Source organism: Lepus europaeus, chromosome 5 (assembly GCF_033115175.1).
Source record: "Lepus europaeus isolate LE1 chromosome 5, mLepTim1.pri, whole genome shotgun sequence".
In the NCBI taxonomy this organism is placed as follows: Eukaryota; Metazoa; Chordata; class Mammalia; order Lagomorpha; family Leporidae; genus Lepus; species Lepus europaeus.
Genome location: NC_084831.1, coordinates 102,507,048 through 102,530,523, shown reverse-complemented (window position 1 = coordinate 102,530,523; position 23,476 = coordinate 102,507,048). Strand labels below are relative to the sequence as shown.

The 23,476-nt window shown below is 48.5% G+C and overlaps 1 protein-coding gene and 1 non-coding gene across 3 annotated transcripts; both read left to right on the top strand.

Annotated features, from left to right (window-relative positions):
• Positions 1 to 827: 827 nt before the first annotated feature.
• Positions 828 to 936, top strand: LOC133761273 (U6 spliceosomal RNA). The gene has a single exon (XR_009866076.1). It is a non-coding gene; the product is annotated as a U6 spliceosomal RNA (small nuclear RNA).
• A 1,007-nt stretch (positions 937 to 1,943) lies between these two features.
• HENMT1 (HEN methyltransferase 1) lies at positions 1,944 to 22,227 on the top strand. 2 transcript variants are annotated; one of them, XM_062193458.1, is made up of 8 exons: positions 1,944 to 2,036; positions 2,609 to 2,707; positions 3,253 to 3,378; positions 4,627 to 4,739; positions 7,201 to 7,335; positions 18,877 to 19,056; positions 19,741 to 19,918; positions 21,510 to 22,227. In XM_062193458.1, exons 2-8 carry the CDS (start codon positions 2,687 to 2,689, stop codon positions 21,927 to 21,929), a joined length of 1,173 nt encoding a protein of 390 aa, XP_062049442.1. In that variant the 5' UTR covers positions 1,944 to 2,036; positions 2,609 to 2,686; the 3' UTR covers positions 21,930 to 22,227. The 2 variants fall into 2 exon arrangements, with proteins under 2 accessions (XP_062049442.1, XP_062049443.1); XM_062193459.1 differs by lacking the exon at positions 3,253 to 3,378.
• The last annotated feature ends 1,249 nt before the right edge of the window (positions 22,228 to 23,476 follow it).

The window sequence follows — 23,476 nt, the reverse complement described above, 5'->3', positions numbered from 1 at the left end:
ATAATGCCCATGAGGCTGGATAACGCAGAAACCACTTTAGACATTTTCCTATTGATGGGCATTTGGGCTGTTTTCACATTTTAGCTACTGTCAACAACGCTGCTGTGAACTTGGATGTACAATATTTGAGTCCCTGCTCTCAACTCTTTTGAATATGTGACCAGAAGTTTATTACTTACTTAGAAAGTCTCTACCTAAATTATATTCTGTGGTAAGGAGTATGCTCTCTTAACAAAGACAGTGGGTTAAAACTGCAGCTGAGCCAGGCCAACAGAAGCCTCTTACACTGTGGGGTGACATTAACACTGCATCCCAGCGCCAGAAACAAGCTTTGTGTAACTCATCTTGGTGCATTCTTAAACCGTTAGCACAGTGCGCTGCCAGGGGTGTTGAACGTTTGAAAAATCCAGTTTCAGCCAGCGCCATGGCTTAACAGGCTAATCCTCCGCCTTGTGGCGCCGGTACACCAGGTTCTAGTCCCGGTTGGGGCACCGATTATGTCCCGGTTGCCCCTCTTCCAGTCCAGCTCTCTGCTATGGCCCAGGAGTGCAGTGGAGGATGGCCCAGATGCTTGGGCCCTGCACCCCATGGGAGACCAGGAGAAGCACCTGGCTCCTGCCATCGGATCAGCGCCGTGCGCCAGCCACGGCGGCCATTGGAGGGTGAACCAACGGCAAAGGAAGACCTTTCTCTCTCATTGTCCACTCTGCCTGTCAAAAAATTAAAAAAAAAAAAAAGAAAAATCCAGTCCCACTATAACGCTTATATTATTAGGCTGTGAATTCGATAATAAGTATCAGCTTTTGACTTATAAAATACTAGTTTTGGTGCTCCGTTCAGCAGCACATATAGTAAAATGGGAACCATACAGAGATTAGCATGGCTCCTGCGCAAGGGTGATATGCAAATTCCTAAAGCTTTTTACACCAGTTTTTTTTTTTTTTTTTAAGGGGGAGGGACTTTTGGGGACAGGTTAAGAGAGACCTGGTTCCGAGGCCCACAACCGTATTGGAGTGTCTGGGTTGCAATCCCAGCTCCCCTTGCAATTCTAGTTTCTTGCTACTGCATACCTTTGGAGTCTGCAGGTGTTAGCTCAAGTAGTTGGGCCGCTGCCATCCACATGAGAGACCTGGGATTGAGTTCTGGTGCGGGCATTAGAGGAGTGAACCAGCAGATCCAAGGTCTCTTTCAAATTAAATGGAAAAAAAAAAAAACAAAACTGAAGTAGTAATGTTTCCATCCTCCTCTGATTCTGCTTATGCCCTTCCATCGCACACGGAAGAGCAAGCACAGTTTACAAAGCTTCTACAGGCAAGGTACAGTAGGCCTTCTAATAGGTCAATTTCGTCCACAGCACGTGGGTTAAAAAAAGAAGAAAACGAGTTGGGGGGCGTGGAGGGAGCGGAGAAAGCGTGTTTTCGGAGTTCAGGTGTTACGGGACCAGCTTGGTGCAGCCCGGAGTCCCTCAACGCCCGTCCCCGGGGGCAGTCCAGGGGCGGCCGAGGCGGCGGCGAGCGCGGCCGCTTCTCCCGCCGCCTTCCGTCGGCCAGGGCCGGTTCCAGGGCTTGGCCCAGCTCGCCGCAGCGCCGCCTTGGCTCAACAGTCGCGGCGGCGGGCCGAGCGGGGGGGCCGCAGCGCGAGCCCGCGCGGGGGCCGCGGTCCCCGCCGAGGTTCCCGTGAAGACCTAGAAAATGGCTTCGCCGCATGCGCCTCGCCGGCCGTTGAGGCGCAAAACCGACGCCCCCGCAGCCGGGAGCCGGGAGTCGGGAGCCGGGAGCGCCGCGGCGGGCGCACGGCACGGCGGACCCCGAGCGGCCCCCCGCTAGAGGGCGCACCCAGCAGCGGGGAGCCCGGGGGCGCAGGTGTGGCGGGCGCAGGTGGAGCGGCGGGCGGGTAACGTCGCCTTGTGAGTCTGCGCGAGGTCGGGCGTCAGGGGCGGGGCCCGGAGTTAAATTGGGCGGCGGCTGGGTCTGGTCCGCCTGCTGCGCTTTGCCTTGCTTGGCCGCCTGGGAGTGCGCCTGGCTCCAGGGTCAGCGGTGAGGACGACCGGTGCTCGTGGAGGATAGGGCAGGGTGGCTCGCAGGAGCAGGGTTTCGCAGCAGACGTCGGGGAATTACTTAGAAGCTGTGATTGCCATGTTGCCTAGATTTCAGGTTAAGTTCTGGTTGTTGGAGACCAGAGTGCAATGAAGGACCGAAGTCGAGACCCAAGTCTGACAGTGAATAGAAGTGATGCTGCGGCCTGTCTGGTGTCCTAAGTCGTTTAGGGAACCGTCCCCCTCCGCGAAATGCCATTTTACCGATGGGTGGGGAGATCATTGATGGGAAACAGCTTGGAGGAGGTGCAGGCTCTTAGGAAGGAGACGGGCAGAACTCCCAAGGGTGTAATTTGTAGCTGACTTGAACTGGGGGATAGAAGGGGTGTCATTGTGCTTAGCTGGGTGGGGTGAGGGGCTAGGCTTCCCGAGCCCGTCTGCTCACGTCTGAAACAATACTTCAGTGGGTATTCCAGGCACTGAACGGCTTTCAAGGAAAGGGAGAGAGCACCCCCCCCGCCCCCCCAAGCTGTTTCTCTTGGGTGTCATTCTCCAAACGGCTTGTATTTACAGCGGAATCGCTGCTGAGTCTCTGGCGAACAGCCTGAAGGGACCATCTGCACTTTTCTCTCGGCGAAACTCGGACGGGAAATGGAAGGAGGGAAGGCACAGGTAACGCCACTCTCGTTTTTCTCGGAAGTTAAAACACCTGGGGGCAGCCACGAGCAGCGCCCGGCATCTCGGTTCTCACGCTTCCCAGGGTGGTGAGCGGAATGAGGCTGACGTAGCCACACCTGGCGTGTCTGTGTTAAGTGACTTTTTTAAAATCACCAGTTGTTAAAATAACAGTCTTGAAACGCTTTCCAAGCGAGGTGCCTCACTGATGGGTGTGCATGGATCACCTGGGGGTTTGAGTGGCTTTGAGTTCTGTCCCAGCAAGTCTGGGGTGAGGCTCAAGATTTTGGTTTAGTGACATTTCCAGGTAAAGACACGGGTATTTGGAGATCACACTTGGCGTACTCCAGCTGTAGATCCCTGCTGTCTGATTGGTCCACAAGGAAGTTGGGCCCTTGAAATGTGGCTAGGGCAATTGCGGAAGGAAATGAACTTTAATCTCATTAATTGAGGGGAAATAAAAATCTATACCCCCATTTAGTTTCTGAAGTCATGTGTAACTTAGATTTCTAATTTTTTTTTTTTTTTGGCTACATTTTCAGTGCACTAATGTGATTGGTAATAATCGTGAAGTTCCCAAGGAGAGAATAATAAAGTTTAAACCTCCACTGTACAGACAGCGGTACCAGTTTGTTAAAGATATAGTGGATCAGCATGAACCCAAGAAGGTAGGGCATCGCAAACACCGAATTGCTAAGATTGTCTTTTGAAGTGTTTTGTCACATAAAGCACACTAGTAAGAAGAAACCTTCTCAGACGGATTGTGGGAGTAGAAGGATGGTGACGTTGTGACGGCAAAGTCCACCGGTGTCTTCAAGAGTGGAGCCAGGTGTTTTCCTGACAGAGGAAGCTAAGCTGGGAAGTAGATGAGTCAGAGGCTGGTAGGCGCCCCCCCTGAGGCCAGCCTAAGAAGTACAGTCACGGGAATTCTGGTCTTGCTGATCAGTGAGGACAGCTGGAGACTTAATCCAACGCCTGTGGGGGAGGGGCTGTCTCCAGTGAGTCCACTCCTGGCCCACAAAGAACAGGTGACTTCCTGGAGCCATTTATGAGGAGTGCCGGGCTCGGGTAGCATTCAGTGCCGCCAGCCAGGTTCACACGTACAGTTGGATGCAGGCTCGCCTTTCTAGAGTAGTCGGAGCACCAGGCAGACTGGTACCATGGCCACAGAATTGTTTTGAAATTAGATGATAATGGGTCTCTAACACCTCAATGGAAAGTCGTCATTTCACACAACATACATATCTGCTTCCTGTGCTAACGCATGGGATGTTCTAGATGTATCCTAGTGTTGGGAAGCTGAGTATCTAGACTTTAATGTTCTGCCTGATGCTCAAGACCAAGATTACTGTGTGAGGGTTTCGTTTCTTCTACTGCACTAGTGTATTTTTGTATATGCACACAGAGTGCAGGTTTTTTTTTTTTTTTTTTAACATCTTTAGCCATCCAGACATGAACATTCAGTTGGAGCATCTAGAATTGCCTTTTTGGCAGTTTAAAGTCCAATATGGGATTTCATATGGTTTGATGTCATTCATGTGTCAAATAAGAAGTCAGAAATGAATGAAAGCAAATTTGATAAAGCTTTGCTTGCTGAAGTCTGATGCTGAGAATTTTTAAGGGTCCAGCTTGTGGTTCTGAATGGGAAACCTGGCTGCACACCTGGTTGTGTCTCTGTCAAATGCAGCCAACAGCAGTGATTCTACCTGACTTTGATCAGGTGGAAGTTCTTACTTGCCCACAGGCCTATGGACTCTGAGATGAATTTGCTTCCTGTTCATACTCTTCTGCCAACAAGCTACTTCCAGAGAGCAGCTCTGTTATTGCCATGAATGTCCCCCTCCCCAAATGAAGCTTTGGGTCACACTTCTGTGGCCAGCAGTGCCTATGAAATAACGCCGTGTCTCATTCTGCAGGTTGCAGACCTGGGATGTGGGGATACATCACTCATAAGGCTGCTGAAAGTCTACCCCTGCATCAAAGAGCTTGTTGGAGTAGACATTGATGAGGATAAGTTACGATGGAGAGGGTAAGGCTCAGGGCGAGGGCTTTGCTACGGCTTATTCTCCAAAGGTTCATTGGGGGCAGCCTGGTCTGCCAGGTGGCAATGTTGAGATGCAGGAAACCTTAAGGCCCTTCCTGAGGGCCTAGTGGAAGGGAATTAGGTGATGGGGCTGCACCCTGTTGAACGGATTGATGCCTGCGTCTCTTCCTGTGGAAGTCTGGCGTGAGTTGGAGAGTTGTCCATGCAAGAATGGTTATTAACACCATGGCGCCCCCTATGTTCAGCCCTTGGTTTCCATTGCTCACAGCCAGTTTCCATTGCTGCCCCCTGGTCATGCTGTGGTGCAACTGGGAACCAAGACTTAATTTCTGCAAGCGTCATGCCTTAATCTAAAACCAGTGGTATGAATTCTACTTGGAGAAAGGGTCAGTTTGTTACTGTCTATAACTCTCAAAAAAAAAAAAAGTGAGATAGAGAAAAGTCCTCCTTCCGTTGGTTCGCTCCCTAAATGGCCACCACGGCTGGCGCTGCGCCCACCCGAAGCCTTGAGCTTCTTCCTGGTCTCCCATGTGGATGCAGGGACCCAAGCACTTGGGCCATCCTCCACTGCCCTTCCAGGCCACAGCAGAGAGCCAGACCAGAAGAGGAGCAACCGGGACTAGAACCCGGTGCCCATATGGGATGCCGGTGCCGTAGGCGGAGGATTAAGCAAAGTGAGCCACGGTGCCGGCCCCAAGGGTCAGTTTTGTAGAGCTTGCTTTAAAATATTCAGACCTCTGGGGAGTCTCCAGCTCACTCAATGAGGCTTTGCCATAGCTATCATTGAGTGTATACTTCATGCACAATTCCTGTATTTTGTGTGTCTGCTTATACATGTAAAGCCCCAGTTAAGTCATTCCAGTAGTTAAGGCATTGAAAAATCAGTTTCAGGTGGCAAAGTCTCATGCATGCCAGGTAAAATGATTTCTAGTAGAGGATTTAAGAGGCCCCATAGTGCTGGACAAAGGCTCTAGGCCTCCTGGCATCTTCTTTGTAAAAAGATCTATCTATTTATGTGAGAGGTAGAATTACAGAGAGGGAGAGACGGAGAGAAAGGTCTTCCATCTGTTGGTTCACTCCCCACATGGCTGCAGCGGCCACAGCTGAGCCAGTCTGAAGCCAGGAGCTTCTTCCAGGTCTCCCACGTGGGTGCAGGGGCCCAAGGACTTGGACCATCTTCTACTTGTATCCCAGGCCATAGCAAAGAGCTGGATTGGAAGTAGAGCAGCCAGAACTCGAGTGCCCATATGGGATGCCAGTCCTGCAGACGGTGGCTTTACCCGCTACGCCACAGCATTGGCTCCAAGCCAAAAGCATTAAAAATGAGAATATTGGGGCTGGTGTTGTGGTATGTAGCTGGTTAAACAAGTGATGCTGGCAACTAGTATTGGAGTTCGGGTTTGAGTCCTGGCCTCTTGGCTTCACATTCAGCTCCATGCTAATGAACCTGGGAATGCAATGGAAGATGGCCTTTGTACGTGGGCCTGGGACACCAACGTGGGAGACCTAGATGGGTTCTTGGCCTCGTCTACCTTTGGCCACTGTAAATATTTAGTTAAAAAAAATCTTTTAGATTTCTTTACTTGTTCATTAGAAAGGCAGAGTTAGAGTGGGAGAGACAGATCTTTCGTCTGCTGGTTGACCTGCCAAATGGCTGCAATGGCCAGGGCTGGGCCAGGCCAAAACCAGAAGACAGGAACTCTATCCAAGTCTCCCATATGGGTCTCAAGGGCCCTAGGACTTGGGCCACCTTCCACTGCTTTCCCAGGAACACTGGCAGGAAGCTAGATTGGAAGTGGGGCAGCTGGGAGTGGAACCGACCCACATATGAGATACCAGTGTGCAGGTGGCAGCTTAACTTGCTGTGCTGTACCAGGTCCCCCTATTTTGAAAATCTTAATGAACAATATCAAATATTCCTTGGCAAGTAACTTTCCATTGTGAGAAAACTGCCCAATGTCAATTTTGTGTGTGTGTGTGTGTGTGTGTGTATTTAAGATTCAGGTATTTGAAAGAGTGCTAGCTTTCATCTTTGATCTGGTTTGATCTGGTTCACATCCCAGATGTCTGCAGTGGCTGGGACTGGGCCAGGCTGAAGGCAGGAGCCTGGAACTTCATCTGGGTCTCCAATGTGGGTGCAAGGGCCCAAGCACTTGTGCCATTCTCCGCTGCTTTCTCAGGAACATTAGCAGGAAGCTGGATCAGAAGGGGAGCAGCTGGGACTTGAACTGGTGCCCACATAGGATGCTGGTATCCTAGGTGGCAGTCTAACCTGTGCCACAACGCCAGCCCCAGCGAGGTGTTTAATACTTTGACAAAGCGAACAGGCTGTGTCATACTTCCAGAAACATAGGGAGAAGGTAGTTTTCAGAAAAAAACTGTAGCATGTGGGCATCTCCAGGTGGATTGTGTTCACAATGTCTCCCCGGCAATAATTGCTTTGCAGGGATCAGCTGTCTCCCTTCATGGGGGATTTCCTCAAACCACGGGATCTGGATCTGACCATTACCTTGTATCATGGCTCTGCAGTGGAGAGAGACTCGCGTTTGCTTGGATTTGATCTGATTACGTGTATTGAACTGTAAGTTTTAAACTGATTTCTACAATATAACTGTCTATTTGAAAAGACCTGAAAGAACTAGCCTCGGTAATCTCTGTGTTCTGGATAGTCAAGTCTTGGTTGGCATCTGTAAGAAAATTAGTCATCTTGGGAATACATTTTCCTCTTTCTGACATTTGATTTAGACATTTTAAATGTGCCAGTCCATTGGGAAATACAGCGACTGCCAAGGACATTTGTACCCCCCTTATTCCCATTCACCTTTTGTTAGCATTTCCCCTATCTGAGCCTTTGAATGCGTGCAGTCTCCCCATCCCAGCTGTCCCTCCAGTTCTTTCCCTCTGAATCAGTTCAGGATAGGTTACACATAGGACAGCTGTTTGCACGCAATGTAAAATTCAGTTTGTATTTCTGAGGCCAGAAATGTTACGTAGCTGGTCACCTGTGCCCTGTTTTCATTCTGAGTAGTCTGGATTTCGGGCTCCCGGCATGGAGAGTTGGGTTCTGCATCCTTGGAAAGCTGCAGAGCAGTGCAGCCATCCTTGCATCCTCAGGGCAGCCCCCCTGGAAGCACGCATCTGCCAGTCCTCACTGGGTTCATTGTAATCTCCCCAGTCAAGGTATTTGTTCCACCACAGTCACTCTTATCTTTGCCTTTTCCTCCCAGCTAGTGAGCAATCTGGGGAGTCCTGTGGAGATCATGCAGACAGATCCTGCCATTCAGCCATACTTGCCCGTGGATTTAGCTTCCTGATTGGTTCTTGTCTGAGCCAGTCATTATCACAGTAGTGGCAAATAACAGTTTTTTTTTTTTCAATTCCCGTGCATTTCCCAGTCAGCCCTTGGCACTTTACCATAAGCAATTTATTTGACGCATTTACTTTCCCGCATCTATTTGACGTCACTATGAATTTAGGAATTCCTGTGTTTTAATGGAGGATTTCTTTTTTCTTACTGCACTTTTCTTACTCGGATGTCCCAGGGTTGGCCAGTAGGGGGCTCCATCAAGATGGCTTTTGTGTCTTTCTGATCTGTCTCATTGTTATGACAGCCTGAAGTCTGGGGCTCCTCTTCTACTGGAATTGGTTATTTCTTAAAGTGTTTCCTCTGAAAGGGGCATGGTGTTGGGAAACCCAAGGTGTGTTTTTCTTAATGGTCTTTTGGTAGTTAAGGGGCTTGCTTGGGGCCAGCTTGCCTTGTGTGTTCAGGTTGATTTCCACGTTTTAGTATACCATTCCTCTCCAGCAGGGAGTTTGCACTGTATTTATTTGCATTTTCTACTGCCTGGCACATAGTAGGCATTTGTGTTTGGCATTCTTTATAAGAAAGACATTTACTGAACAAAGAAGCAATGGTTACAGTGAGAACAGCACCTGGCAATAAATTTTTTTAAAAAAGATTTACTTATTTGAAAGTCAGAACTAGAGAGAAGGAGAGTCAGAGAGGTCTTCCATCTGTTGGTTCACTTCCCAATTGGCTGCAATGGCTGGAGCTGCACCGATCCGAAGCCAGGAGCTTCTTCCGGGTCTCCCATGTGGGTGCAGGGGCTCAAGGACTTGAGCCATCTTCTACAGCTTTCCCAGGCCATAGCAGAGAGCTGGATTGGAAGTGGAGCAGCCGGGACTTTAACCAGTGCCCATATGGGATGCTGGTACTGCAGGCGGAGGCCTTACCTGCTACGCCATAGCGCTGGCTCCTGGCAATAAGAATTTGAGGCAGAGAGAGAGAGCTCTCACTCACTGGCTCTCTCCTCAAATGCCTGCAATGGCTAGGGCTGGGCCTAGCTGAAGCAGGGAGCTTGGAATTCAACTCGGGTCTCCACATGGGTGGCAGAACCAGCTGAGTCAACGTCACTGCACTCAGGAATTACTATGTATTAGCAGGAAGTTGGGATCCGGACCCGAGCCTGAGCTGGGGCTCAATCTCCGGCACTGATGAGGGGCAGGCATCCCAACAGGGGGTTAACCGCTGAGCACATGCCCACCCTTTGTTCTTATTGAGCTAAAGTGCACATAACAAAACTTACTGTCTTATCCATTTTAAATTCAGTGATACTGAATATGTCCACGCTGTTGGGCTCCCATCACTATCATCCGTCCATAGATTACGACTTGCATCCCTGAGACCATTAATAACTCCCAGTTCCCGTCCCTTCACCATTTTCTCTTTCTGTCTGAGTGGAATTCTGCATTACTTGCCCCTTTGCAATGGGCTTACTTCATTTGGCATAATGGCTTCAGGGTTCGCCTGGGCTGTGGCGTATGTCAGAATATCCTTGTAAGGCTGTATGTGTTCATACCAGTTTGTGCAGGCATTTACCTGTTGATGGGACTCTCGGGTTGCTTCTGCCTTTTGACTATTGTGCTTAGCCCTGTTATGCGCTGAGGAAAACACGTAGGGTTATGCCCTCTTTCATTTCTTTTGTAAATACACTCAGAAGTGGAATTGCTAGGTTGCATGGTCATTCTACTTGTAATTCTCTTTGAGGTGCTGCTGTCCTTCTTCCCTTAGCAGCTGTACCATCTCACTGTCCTAAAAGAAGAGTGCATGGGTTCTGATTTCTCCATTCTCGCCAAGTTGTTTTTCTGTGGCTTTGAATAAATTTGATTTATGTATATATTAGAAATAGAGGTATCTTACTGATTCACTGCAACAGCCAGGACTGGACCAAGCTGAAGCCAGGAGCCCTGAGCTGCATCTGGGTCTCCCACATGGGTAGCAGGGGCCCAAGTACTTGGGCCATCATCTGCTGCCTTCCCGGCTGCATTAGCAGGGAGCCTGATCAGAAACAGAACAGCTGGGACTCTAACCAGCACTCTGAAATGGGATACCAGTGTTGCAAGCAGGGGCTTAACGTGGTGTGCCACATGCCAGTCCCTGTCTCGTGCGTGTGTGTGTGTGTGTGTGTGTTAAGATTTTATTTATTTGAAAGAGTTACAGAGGTAGAGACAGAGGTCTTCCATCCACTGGTGCACACCATTCACATCCCAGGTGGATGCAACGGCTGGAACTGTGCCCATCCAAAGCCAGGAGCTTCTTCTGGGTCTCCCACGTGGGTGCAGGGGCCCAAGGACTTAGGCCATCTTCTACTGCTTTCCCTGGCTATAGCAGAGAGCTGGATAGGAAGAGGAGTAGCCGGGACTAGAACTGGTGCCCACGTAGGATGCTGGTGCTTCAGACCAGGGCTTTAACCTACTGCACCACAGTGCCAGCCCCTGTCTGTCTTTCGATAATTGCTTTCCTAATGGATGTGAAATAGTATCTCACTGTGGGCTTGATTTGCATTTCCCTAATCATCTTAACACTGAACATCACCTCATGTGCCTAATGGCCACTTGGATGTATTCTTGAAGTCTATTGGAGTCCTTTGCCCATTTCTTAATCGGGTTGCTTTTTTGTTGTTGGCGTCCTGAAGCCATCTGGGACCCAAATGCCATTTCCTGGGATGTCGGCACCCGCCCGTGTCATCGGAGCTGGGCCGCAGGTATTCCTGTTCCAGTCAGTGGGAAGGGAAACCTCCCAGCGGAGCGCATGCTGAATGCTGTAAGGCTCAGAACCAGAATGGGCACACGGGGCTCCCCTCCCCGTTCTGTGTGGGAGAACTTAGGCTGATGGGCACACCTGGCTGAACAGGAGGCTGGGCGTGTATCCTCTAGCTGGGCACGTCTATGCCTGTGATGACTCTTGGTGCGCAGAGGAATAGATGTCAGTGGACAGCTGTCTGTGTCTACCAGCGCAGTCATCACCCGGAAAGCCTGCTTAGCTGCTGTCCTGATTGGCACACCTGCTGGCCGTGTAGGAGGGAGTGCCTTCCTGCTCTGTGTGTCTTCTACAGGGTTGTCTTGTCCAGTGTCTAAAATCACTGACAGGCTGATACGAGGGAAGCGTGATCTTGGTGTGCTTTCATTGATGTTTCTCTGACGCCTGGGTGGCCACATTTCCATATGCACCACAGCCGCTTGGTTTACTCCTTTGAGCTGTATATACCTTTTTGAGTTTTCTTCTTGGGTTGTTGGTATTTTTCTAAGTCACTTGCTTTCTTTATGTGTTAGGGGAATTATTTGGGTAACTGAGAGAGCAGCTATGTTCTCCCAACTTTATAGTTTGACTTTAGTAGTTTTGATTTTAATAGTTTTATTTGAAAGGCAGAATGAAAGAAAAGTAAAGATGAAGTGAGGGGGTTGGCAGGGGCAGAGAGAGAATCTCCATCTGCTGTTTCAAGCCTCAAATGCCCACAACACCTAGGGCAGGGGCAGGATGAAGCCAGGAGCCAGGGACTCCATCGGGGTCTTCCACGTGGATGGCAGGGCCCCAAGTGCCTGGGCAATTACCCTCTGCCATCCCGGGTAGAATAGCAGGAAGCTAGATGGGAAGCAGAGCAGCCGGGACTTGAACTGGCACTCTGCTGGGCGAGGCTGGTGTCCCAAGCCACAGTTTAACCTGTTCCACCACAATGCCCACTCCAAAGTTTTTGAAAGTGTCATGCAGTAAAATATATGGGGAGGTACATTCCTGTGAATTTTAACACATGTATGGTTTGATGTAGCTGTTATCACAGGCAAGGTTCAAATGGCTCCATCATCCTAAACAGCTTCTTCCTACAACTTTGTGGTCAGCTACTTCCCCTTGGCTCTTGGCAACCTCTGTTCTGTTGTCCTTCACTGTCTTGTCATTTTGAGTGTGATGATGTAACCTTAAGTCTTCATTTGGCTAGTACTTTTTGAATTTTATCCATGTCTATGCATCAGGGGTCAGCTCCTTTTAACCCCTACATTATGCCTTTTGCGTGGAAGTGTGCCTTTTATCTCCCATCTCTTGAAGGATATTTAGATTGTTCCCACTTTGGAGTGGATTACAGATTGAACTGTTACACATTCACACGCAGGTTTTCAGGACAAGTTTCATTTCACTGGTGTGGAGTTACTGGGTCATGGTTTTTATTTTTAATTTTTAAGTTAATTTAAAATTTATTTTAAAAGTTACCGAGTGAGAGGGAGACACACAGAGATCTTCCATTCACTGGTTCATTCCCCAAGTGGCTGCAACAGCTGGGGCTGGGCCAGGCCAAAGTTAGGAGCCTAGAGCTGCTTCTGGGTTTCCCATGTAGGTGCAGGGGCCCAAGTACTTAGGCTCTCTTCTGCTTTCCCAGGCACATTAACAGGGAGCTGGATCAGAAGTGGAGCAGCCAGTGCCCATATGGGATGGCAGCATTGCAGGCTATGGATTTTTTTTTTTTTTTTTTTTTTGGACAGGCAGAGTGGATAGTGAGAGAGACAGAGAAGGGTCTTCCTTTTGCCGTTGGTTCACCTTCCAATGGCCGCTGCGGCTGGTGCCCCATGCTGATCCGAAGGCAGGAGCCAGGTGCTTCTCCTGGTCTCCCATGGGGTGCAGGGCCCAAGCACTTGGCCATCCTCCACTGCACTCCCAGGCCACAGCAGAGAGCTGGCCTGGAAGAGGGGCAACCGGGACAGAATCTGGTGCCCCGACTGGGACTAGAACCCAGTGTGCCGGTGCCGCAAGGCGGAGGATTAGCCTATTGAGCCACGGTGCCAGCCTCAGGCTATGGATTTACTTGTTACTATGCTGGCCCTTAAATTTATTTAAAAAAATTTTTTTTATTTGAAAGAGTTATGGGGGAAAAGGGAGATTTTATACACACACACACACACACACACGGAGGGGTAGGGGGGAGGGAAGGAGAGAAAGAGAAATCTATCTGCTGATTCACTCCCCAGATGGCTACAACCAAATAGCTGCAACAGCCAGGACTGGATCAGGCCAAAGCCAGGAGCCTGGAACTCTGGTATCCCCGTGGGTAGCCGGAGCCCAAGGACTTGGGCCATCTGCCACTGCTTTCCCAGGCACGTTAGCAAGGAGTTGGATCAGAAAGTGGAGCATCCAGGGTTAGAACTGGTGCTCATTGGATGCTGGTGTCGCTGGCTTGGGTCATGGGTTTAAGTGTGTATTTTGCTTTTAAAATATGCTCTATTTTTCTCATGTCAACATTTGAGTTTTACTTACAGGTTTTTCATCATATTTGGCAATCAATACTTAGGGACTTTCCATTTTTTCTGGCTTCTAGTGTAGGGTAAGGTGGCAGCTTCCCCTGTAGTCACATTAGGCTCTGACGACATGCTTTGATTGTATTATTTGCACTGGCAACTCAGGGTGGCTGGATTCCACAGCTTGGGGACCGTGACTGACTAGTGTAACAGTGTGAGTGGTCCTCAGGTTGCCCGCAATGCTTACCACTGACTGAAGGGTTGCGATGCTCTTCCTGTCACAATCCTGTTGAAATGGAGGCCCTCAGAGTGGTGGGGGTGTCCTTGCAGCCTGGCAGGGGAGACTTATCTCCCCCCACCTCTTCAAGGCTGCTGGGTTGCTTGTGATGCCTTCGTTTCTTCAGGGTGTCCTGACTTCAGCAGGATGTCAGCAATCCTTGGAGCTTTTGGGTAACACTGGAATTTTACATTATTGCAGATTTACAGAAGTTGCAGGAATGGAACAAAGAATTCTGTGCTTTACCCAGTTTCACCAGCTGTTTCCATGTGACCCTTTTAGCTTTCTTTTTCTCTGACTTCCTGCATGTGGTTTTCATATGAACCATTTGAGAGTGGGTTGGACCCCATTGTCTTCCTTTACCCAAGTTCCTGGGTATATATTTTCTAAGAAAAGACTCTTACATAACTATGGTATAACTACCTCATGAGATTAATTTTTTTTTTTTTGAGGCAGCCAGAGAGAGATCTTCCATCTACTCATTCACTCCCCAAGTGCCCCCAACAGTTAGGGCTGGGCCAGGCTGAAACCAGGAGCCTGGAATTTATTTTTTTTCATTTATTAAACTTTTATTTAATGAATATAAATTTCCAAAGTACAGCTTATGGATTACAATGGCTCCCCCCCCCCCATAACTTCCCTCCCATCCGCAACTCTCCCCTTCCCTGCTCCCTCTCCCCTTCCATTCACATCAAGATTCATTTTCAATTCTCTTTATAGGCAGAAGATCAGTTTAGTATATATTAAGTAAAGATTTCAACAGTTTTCACCCACATAGAAACACAAAGTGAAAAATACTGTTTGAGTACTAGTTATAGCGTTAAATCACAATGTATAGCACATTTAGGACAGAGATCCTACATAAGGAGTAAGTGCACGGTGACTCCTGTTGACTTAACAAATTGACACTCTTGTTTATGGCATCAGTAATCACCCTAGGCTCTTGTCATGAGTTGTCAAAGTGGAAGTTCTCTTCTCCCTTCAGAGAAAGGTATCTCCTTCTTTGATGACCTGTTCTTTCCACTGGGATCTCACTTGCAAAGATCTTTCATTTAGGTCTTTTTTTTTTTTTTTTTTGGCCAGAGTGTCTTGGCTTTCCATGCCTGAAATACTCTCATTGGCTTTTCAGTTGGATCTGAATGCCTTAAGGGCTGATTCTGAGGCCAGAGTGCTGTTTAGTGCCATTCTACAAGTCTGCTGTGTATACCGCTTCCCATGTTGGATCATTCTCTCCCTTTTTTGTTCTATCAGTTAGTATTTTCAGACACTAGTCTTGTTTATGTGATCCGTTTGACTCTTAGACCTATCAGTGTGATCAATTGTGAACAGAAATTGATCAAATGGACTAGTGAGATGGCATTGGTATATGCAACCTTGATGGGGTTGAATTGGAATCCCCTGGTATGTTTCTAACTCTACAGTTTGGGGCAAGTCAGCTTGAGCATGTCCCAAATTGTACGTCTCTTCCCTCTCTTATTCCCACTCTTATATTTAACAGGGATCACTTTTCAGTTAAGTTTCAACACTTAAGAATAACTGTATTAATTACAGAATTAAACCAATAGTATTAAGTAGAACAGACAAAACAATACTAAGAGGGATAACGTATTAAGTTGTTCATCAACAGTCAGGGCAAGGGCTGATCAAGTCACTGTTTCTCATAGTGTTCATTTCACTTCAACAGGTTTCCTTTTTGGTGCTTGGTTAGTTGTCACCGATCAGGGAGAACATATGCTATTTGTCCCTTTGGGACTGGCTTATTTCACTCAGTATGATGTTTTCCAGATTCCTCCATCTTGTTGCAAATGACCGGATTTCATTGTTTTTGACTGCTGTATAGCATTCTATAGAGTACATGTCCCATAATTTTTTTTTTTTTGACAGGCAGAGTGGACAGTGAGAGAGACAGAAAGGTCTTCCTTTTGCCGTTGGTTCACCCTCCAATGGCCGCCGTGGCCCGCATGCTTCGGCCGGCGCCACGCTGATCCAAAGGCAGGAGCCAGGTGCTTCTCCTGGTCTCCCATGGGGTGCAGGGCCCAAGCACTTAGGCCATCCTCCACTGCATTCCCGGGCCATAGCAGAGAGCTGGCCTGGAAGAGGGGCAACCACCAGGACAAAATCCGGCACCCCGACCGGGACTAGAACCCAGTGTGCCAGTGCCGCAAGGATTAGCCTGTTGAGCCATGGCTCTGGCCCCATAATTTCTTTATCCAGTCTACTGTTGATGGACATTTAGGTTGATTCCAGGTCTTAGCTATTGTGAATTGAGCAGCAATAAACATTTTTTATTTTTTATTTATTTTTAAATTTTTGACAGGCAGAGTGGACAGTGAGAGACAGAGAGAAAGGTCTTCCTTTGCCGCCGGTTCGCCCTCCAGTGGCTGCCGCGCTGCGGCCAGCGCCCCGTGCTGATCCGAAGGCAGGAGCCAGGTGCTTCTCCTGGTCTCCCATGGGGTGCAGGACCCAAGCACTTGGGCCATCCTCCTCTGCACTCCCGGGCCATAGCAGAGAGCTGGCCTGGAAGAGGGGCAACCACCAGGACAGAATCGGTGCCCCGACCGGGACAGAACCCAGTGTGCCGGCGCCACTAGGCAGAGGATTAGCCTGTTGAGCTACGGTGCCGGCAGCAATAAACCACTTTTAAGGTGCAGACCACTTTTTTGTTTGCCAATTTAATTTCCTTTGGGTAAATTCCAAGGAGTGGGATGGCTGGGTTGAATGGTAGGGTTATATTCTGGTTTCTGAGGAATCTCCAGACTGTCTTCCATAGTGGCTTAAGCAGTTTGCATTCCCACCAACAGTGAGTTAGTGTCCCTTTTTCCCCACATCCTCGCCAGCATTTATTTTTGGATTTCTGAATGTGAGCGATTCTCACTGGGGTGAGGTGAAGCCTCATTGTGGTTTTGATTTGCATTTCCCTGATTGCTAGTGATCTTGAACATTTTTTTTCATGTGCCTGTTGGCCATTTGGATTTCCTCTTTTGAAAAATGTCTATTGAGGTCCTTGGCCCATCTCTCAAGTGGGTTGTTTTGTTGTTGTGGAGTTTCTTGATCTCTTTGTAGATTCTGGTTATTAACCCTTTATCTGTTGCATAGTCTGCAAATATTTTTTCCCATCTGTCAGTTGCCTCTTCACTCTCCTGTTTCTTTTGAAGTGCAGAAACTTCTCAATTTGATGCAATCCCAATAGTTAATTTTGGCTTTGACTGCTTGCGCCTCCGGGGTCTTTTCCAGGAAGTCTTTGCCAGTGCCAATATCTTGCAGGGTTTCTCCAATGTTCTCTAATAATTTGATGGTGTCAGTCATAGATTTAGGTCTTTAATCCATGTTGAGTGAATTTTTGTGTAAGGTGTAAGGTAGGGGTCTTGCCTCATGCTTCTGCATGTGGAAATCCAGTTTTCCGCACCATTTATTGAATAGACTGTCCTTGTTCCAGGAATTGGTTTTAGATCCTTGATCAAATATAAGTTGGCTGTAGATGTTTGGGTTGATTTCTGGTGTTTCTATTCTGTTCCATTGGTCTATCCATCTGTTTCTGTACCAGTACCATGCTGTTTTGATTACAACTTCCCTGTAGTATGTCCTGAAATCTGGTATTGTGATGCCTCTGGCTTTGTTTTTGTTGTAGAAGATTGCTTTAGCTATTCGAGGTCTTCTGTGTCTCCATATAAATTTCAGCATTTTTTCTAGATCTGAGAAGAATGTGTTTGGTATTTTGATTGGTATCACATTGAATCTATAAGTTGCTTTTGGGAGAATGGACATTTTGATGATGTTGATTCTTCCAATCCATGAGCATGGAAGATTTTTTTCCATTTTTTTGGTATCCTCTTCTATTTCTTTAAGATTTTGTAATTCTCATCGTAGAGATCTTTAACATCCTTGGTTAAGTTTATTCCAAGGTATTTGATTGTTTTTGTAGCTATTGTGAATGGGATTGATCTTAGAAGTTCTTTCTCAACCGTGGCATTGCTTGTGTATACAAAGGCTGTTGATTTTTGTGCGTTGATTTTATATCCTGCTACTTTGCCAAACTCTTCTATGAGTTCCAAGAGTCTCTTAGTAGAGTTCTTTGGATCTCCTAAATAATCATATCATCTGCGAAGAGGGATAGTTTGACTTTTTCCTTCCCAATTTGTATCCCTTTAATTTCTTTTTCTTGCCTGATGGCTCTGGCTAAAACTTCCAGAAGAGCCTGGAATTTAATCCAGGTCTTCGACATGGGTGGCAGGGACCTGACTACTTGAACCTTCATCTGCTGCTTTCCATGGTGTTCTTGGCAGGAAGCTGAGAATGGGGATCCAGGCACACTGGGTGTGTGATGTGTACATCCCTACCTGGGACTTAACTGTAATGGGTACAGTTCTGTTGTCTGTAGCCCATACTTAACATTTGTCAGTTGTTTCATTTTTTAAGATTTACTTATTTACTTGAAAGTCAGAACTGCACAGAAGGAGAGGGGGAGAGATCTTCCATCTGATGGTTCACTCCCCAATTGGCCACGATGGCCAGAGCTGTGGTGATCAAGAGCCAGGAGCTTCCTCTGGGTCTCCCCGATGGGTGCAGGGGCCCAAGGACTTGGGCCATCTTCCACTGCTTCCCCAGGCCATAGCAGAGAGCTGGATTGGAAATGGAGTAGCCAGGACTCAAACCGGTGCCCATATGGGACGCGGGCACTGCATGCAGCGACTTCACCTGCTATACCACAGCACCGGTCCCCAGTCATCTCTTTTTATAGCTGTTATTACATTTAGCTGTAATCTAAAGTAGTCCAGGGCTGCATGGTGCTGCAAGTTGTCAGGTTTGCTTGGTCTCCTGCCCTCTGGCCTCGGTCTGCTCAGCCTCTTTGCCATCCTATTTGCCCTTGATGTTTCTGAAGAACACATACTAGTTATTTTGTGGGGTGTCCTCCAAGCTGGGTTTGTCTTTCCTCATAATTGGCCTCAGAGTGTGTGTTTTTGACAAGAATACTGGAGAAGTGATGTTACACCTTTTAGGTACATTACAGCAGGAAGGGACAAACTCATGCTTTAGGAGACGATGCTAACACAGCCCTAAGAGCACAGCAAACTGCCTTTGTTGGTTAAATGTGCACCATGGGCAGAGTGGAGAGTGGGTGTGATTGGACTAGATGCATAACTGTTCTTAGATCATCTAAGTACTACAACATATCCACAGAAGGAACAATCAATGTGTGGAGGGAAATTATGTTGCTACATCAATCAGGAAAATAATTCCAATTGAGGTTAAATGTGATCATGTCTTCTCCACTAACCATTTTAGAATAGAACATCTGGATTCGGGTGATCTGGCCAGATTTCCCGAAGTGGTATTTGGGTACATGTCTCCAGCCATGGTTGTCATCAGCACACCAAACTCGGAATTCAATCCCCTGTTTCCAACAGAGAACTTAAGAGATTCAGACCATAAGTTTGAGTGGGACAGAATGCAGTTTCAGACCTGGTAAGTTCAGAAACTTTTTTTGGGGGGGAGGGGCTTAAACCTCACAAAAGTCAATCTTGATGTGAATGTTGAATGTATTACTCGTTTTTTTTTTTTTTTTTTTTTTTTTTAAGATTGATTGATTTATTTGGAGAGAGGGTTTCCAGATGGCTATGACGGTCAGAGCTGGCCAGGCCAAAGTCGGGAGCTTCTTCTAGGCTGCCTATGTGGGTGCAGGGGCCCAAGGACATGGGCCATTTTGCTGGGACTTTCCCAGGCCATTAGCAGGGAGCTGGATTGGAAGTGGAGCAGCCAGGACACAAACCAGTACTCATGGGATGCTGGCATTGCAGGGGTGACTGTTGTACTCGCTATGCCACAGCACTGTCACCAGCCCCCGCCCTCCCCAAGTTGTCCTTACTTTCACCCCATGAAGTCGATTCCCAGTGTTCACTCTAGCACGAGATGAGGTCATGAGAGAACCAGGGCAGAACAAGGGCAGCAGGTCCCTTGGGGGTGAGGGCGTCTGTGTTGGCTGGAGACGAGGAAGCCGAGAGGGTGCCTGGGCTTCCTGTTCCTGCCCAGGGGGATCCCCTCGGGCTGTGCCTTTCCTGATGTGGTTCCACACTCACAGGTGTCGGGTTGTAGCCCTGTCGTCTGCTTGCCCACCCCTGCACGCTGATCTGCCCCCTGCTCTGATTTCAGGGCTTTGTTCGTGGCGAATCGCTATGGTTACTCTGTGGAGTTTACTGGTGTGGGGGACCCGCCAGCTGGAGCCGAGAGCGTGGGCTTCTGTACCCAGATAGGCATCTTCCGGAAGAATGAAGAAAGGGCCGCCGAATCGAGGGTTTCGGAGCGGCAGGACGAGCACGTGTACAAAGCTGTGAGTTCTCCAGGAGGGCGCGCTCGGGGCAAGACCGTGCACCTGTGGGCGGTGGCGCTCTGAGTGGAAATGAGTGTGCGGGAGGCTGGCTCCAGAACCCTTCGGGCCCTCCGGCTTTGGCAGGCGTGGGCTCGGGCATCCCTTGTGCCTGCCCGGCCTTAGCCCTGTCTCACCAAGCCTGTTACTCCGCACGACTTGTGCTGCAGATAAGACAGCCCTGCAGCCGCCTGTGGGATCTGTTGGGGTTATCAGCGGTAGAGGGGGCCCCACAGCAGCTCCTCCCCAGCTTGGCCCAGGAAAGGACTGCTAGAACTGAGCTTCCCAGACCCTTTTGGTGTAAAGACACAGGGTGAAGAAACACACTTTCCCTTTTAACTGAACCAGTTTTCCCGCCATCCTTTTGCTGTGATACCAAGTAGGAATATTGTATTAGTGTGAATTGGTAGAACCGTGGTTAGAAGCTGTTGAACATTAGAATTAGAAAGCTGATCAGATAATATCTTTTGCCTATAGATTGATGCTTATTATTTTAAAAGATACTTATTTGAAAGGCAGAGTTATAGAGAGCTTCCATCCTCTGGTTCATTCCCCATATAGTCACAACATCTGGGTCTGGGCCAGGCCAAACCCAGGAGCCTGTGACTCCATCTGGGTCTCCCACATGGGTGGCAGGGGCTCAAGCACTCGGCTGTCTTCCACTGCCTTCTCAGGTGCATTTAGAAGGGAACCGGATTGAAAGTGGAGCTGCCACGACTAAAACTGGTGCTCACTGCAGCTTAACCTGTGCCATAATGCTGGCCGCCGATGCCCATTATAACTGAGCCATTTATGATTAGCAGGATCTGACATATCCAAAATGTATATATCATAATCTTAATGTTATTTTTAGCTATTTGAAAGGCAGAACAGGAGATAGACAGAGACAGACATACTTCCATCTGCTGGTTCACTCCCCAAACATAGCCAGGGCTTGGCCAGGCTAAAACCTGGAGCTCGGAGCTACATCCAGGTCTCCCACATGGGTGTCAGGGGCCCAAGCACTGAGCCATTAATCTTGTCCTGCCTCCCAGGATGCATGATCAGGAAGCTGGATCAGAAGAAGAGGTGCTGGGACACAAGCAGGCACTCCAGTTATGGATATGGGCAGCCCAAGCAGTGGCTGAGCCCACTGTACTGCAATGCCCACCTCATAGTTTTATGTGTGTGTGTGTTTTTCTTTTTTTTTCATTTAAGTTTATTCTAGAGAGAATGACAGACCCAGAGCTCCCATCCTCTGGCTCACTCTCCAGATACCCACAGCTCCGGCTGAAGTTGGGAGCCAGGAATTCCATCTGGGTTTTCCGCTGTGGGTGGCAGGAACCCAACTTGTGCTGTCACCTCCTGCCTGCCAGGGTCAGCATCAGCAGATCTCTGGAGACAGGAGCAGAGCTGGGCCTTGGAGCCAGGAACTGTGATATGGGACGCATGGGTGCCAAACGGTGGCCTCAATGCTGGGCCAGGTGTCTCCTCCTCACAGTTACTTATTCCGTGGCAAAAAGTTACGGACGGCCTTGACGTTCTTCCTATATTCTAAGTGCCGCCTTCCCTTCAGGTTTTCACAGCTTCCTACCCAAGTCTACAGCAGGAGAGGTTCCTTAGACTTGTCCTAGTGAATGAAGTGTCCCGACAAGTGGAGAGCTTGCGGCTGAAGCACCTGCGAAGGCTGAGAGAAGAGGGGGAGGGGTTGCTGGGGATACAGCCACTGGAGAATGACAGCAACTTCCCCTCCTTCGGGCCGGTCTTCACTGACGCAGAGAAAGCCAGGATAGAGAATTCTCCCAAACCCTTTGTGGCGGGAAGGAAGTTCTTTGTGCCCCTGCGAAGACTCGTGGCCTATCCCAAACTGCACCGCATCTGCCCTAATGAAGACGTGATGAGGTCACTGGTGGACGACTGCGTCAGCTTGAGCAGCGATGGTTCTGCAGTGGTGGTTGACCTACACGATCATTACGATTACCTGTTTGAAATTTGAGCCATGCGTATTTCCTGAGATTCAGGGTCTTTAGTGATAGTTGGGCTATCACTACATTTTTAATTTTCTGTGTAGTCATAATTCAGGTAATTTTTTTAAGTTGTACCCCAAAAGTCATGTCCTTAGCAGGTAGACAGGTGAGTCTGACACAGAGCCAGACTCCTCTTCACCTAAGAAGGATTTAGCTAAAGGTGGTAGGTTTTCCTTTGAAACCAGAAGTTTTCTGTTTTCTCAGGAATGAAGAAGTTGGACGTGGTAATGTGTCAGTTTTTAACTTATGCATATATTATGTTAGAGTATGTTGTATGTGACATTAAAAGTTTTAAAAGAATGTTAGCATCTATTTTATTCAAAACTCTTTTCCCCCAAGGGTTCAGAGTAGCTCCCAAGTCTAAGACCCTCTATCCTGTGGACCAAATTCGCATCTGAAAATACTTAGTCTGAGACATCATAAAGAACGCAGGTGCTTGAAAGACAAGCCATGGCACCATGTAATCACTGTCCATGTCTTTTGGGTACCTTCTTCTCTGGGAGCTTCCAGGGTGGAATTGGGGTCATAGTAATACTGGGAGAAACAAAGATAGCTTTGCCGAATGGAGGAGAAATGGTGGTTTATTTGAAAGGAAGAATTAGAGGGAGAAAGATCTTCAAACCATTGGTTCACTTCCCACATGGCCACAATGGTTGGAGCTGGGCCAGGCCGAAGCCAGGAGCCTGAAACTCCATCTAGGTCACTCACATGGGTGGCAGGAGGTCAGGTACTTGGGCTGTCTGCTGCTGCTTTCCCAGGAACATTAGCAGGGAGCTGGATTAGAAATGGGGCAGCTGGGACTTGAACCAGTGTTGTAGGAGCATCTCGGGCAGTGGTTCAACCTGCTTTGCCACAATGCCTAGAAACCCTAGAAACAATGATTTAAATGAGACACACGGGCCCAGAGGTGAGCTGGCCAGGTACTGCAACAGCCTACCCTAGGGGCCCAGATGTCTGCCTTGCTTGGGGGGCATATTTTTAGGACGCCACCTGGAGGACAAAGCTGGCAGTTTCAACTGCAGCTACCACATGTGTGTTCCAAATCAGCAGGAAGGAAGAGAAGAAAAATGGGCCAGAGGCAAGCTGTCTGGTAAGTACTGCTCCGAGTTGTTGGGCAACACAGCTGCTCACTTCATGTTGACCAGAATGGAGTCTCGTGGCCACACACAGCAGCAAGGGAAGCTGGGAAGTGTGGTCTTTACTCGGGGAAGCCATGTGCCCACTTGGGGCCTGACAGACGAAGGGGAGAGGACATTTTGGCAACTGTGACAGCTCAGCCTCTGCAGTGGGCTGTGTGGCAGTGCAGGGGTGACGCCTGGAAAGGTCTCCTGGGGCAGTCGTTGTCAGGCTGAGTGTGGAAGGGTTAAATAAATGGAGAGTGGATTTGATGAGGGGATGGAGAGAGGCAGGATCCTGGAGGAGAACGGTGTTTCAGTCCTGTCACCATGAACCAGTGGATTTCTCAGGCTGCCACGTACCTACGCCGATGCCCTGCCAGCACTCAGGCCTGCCTGCC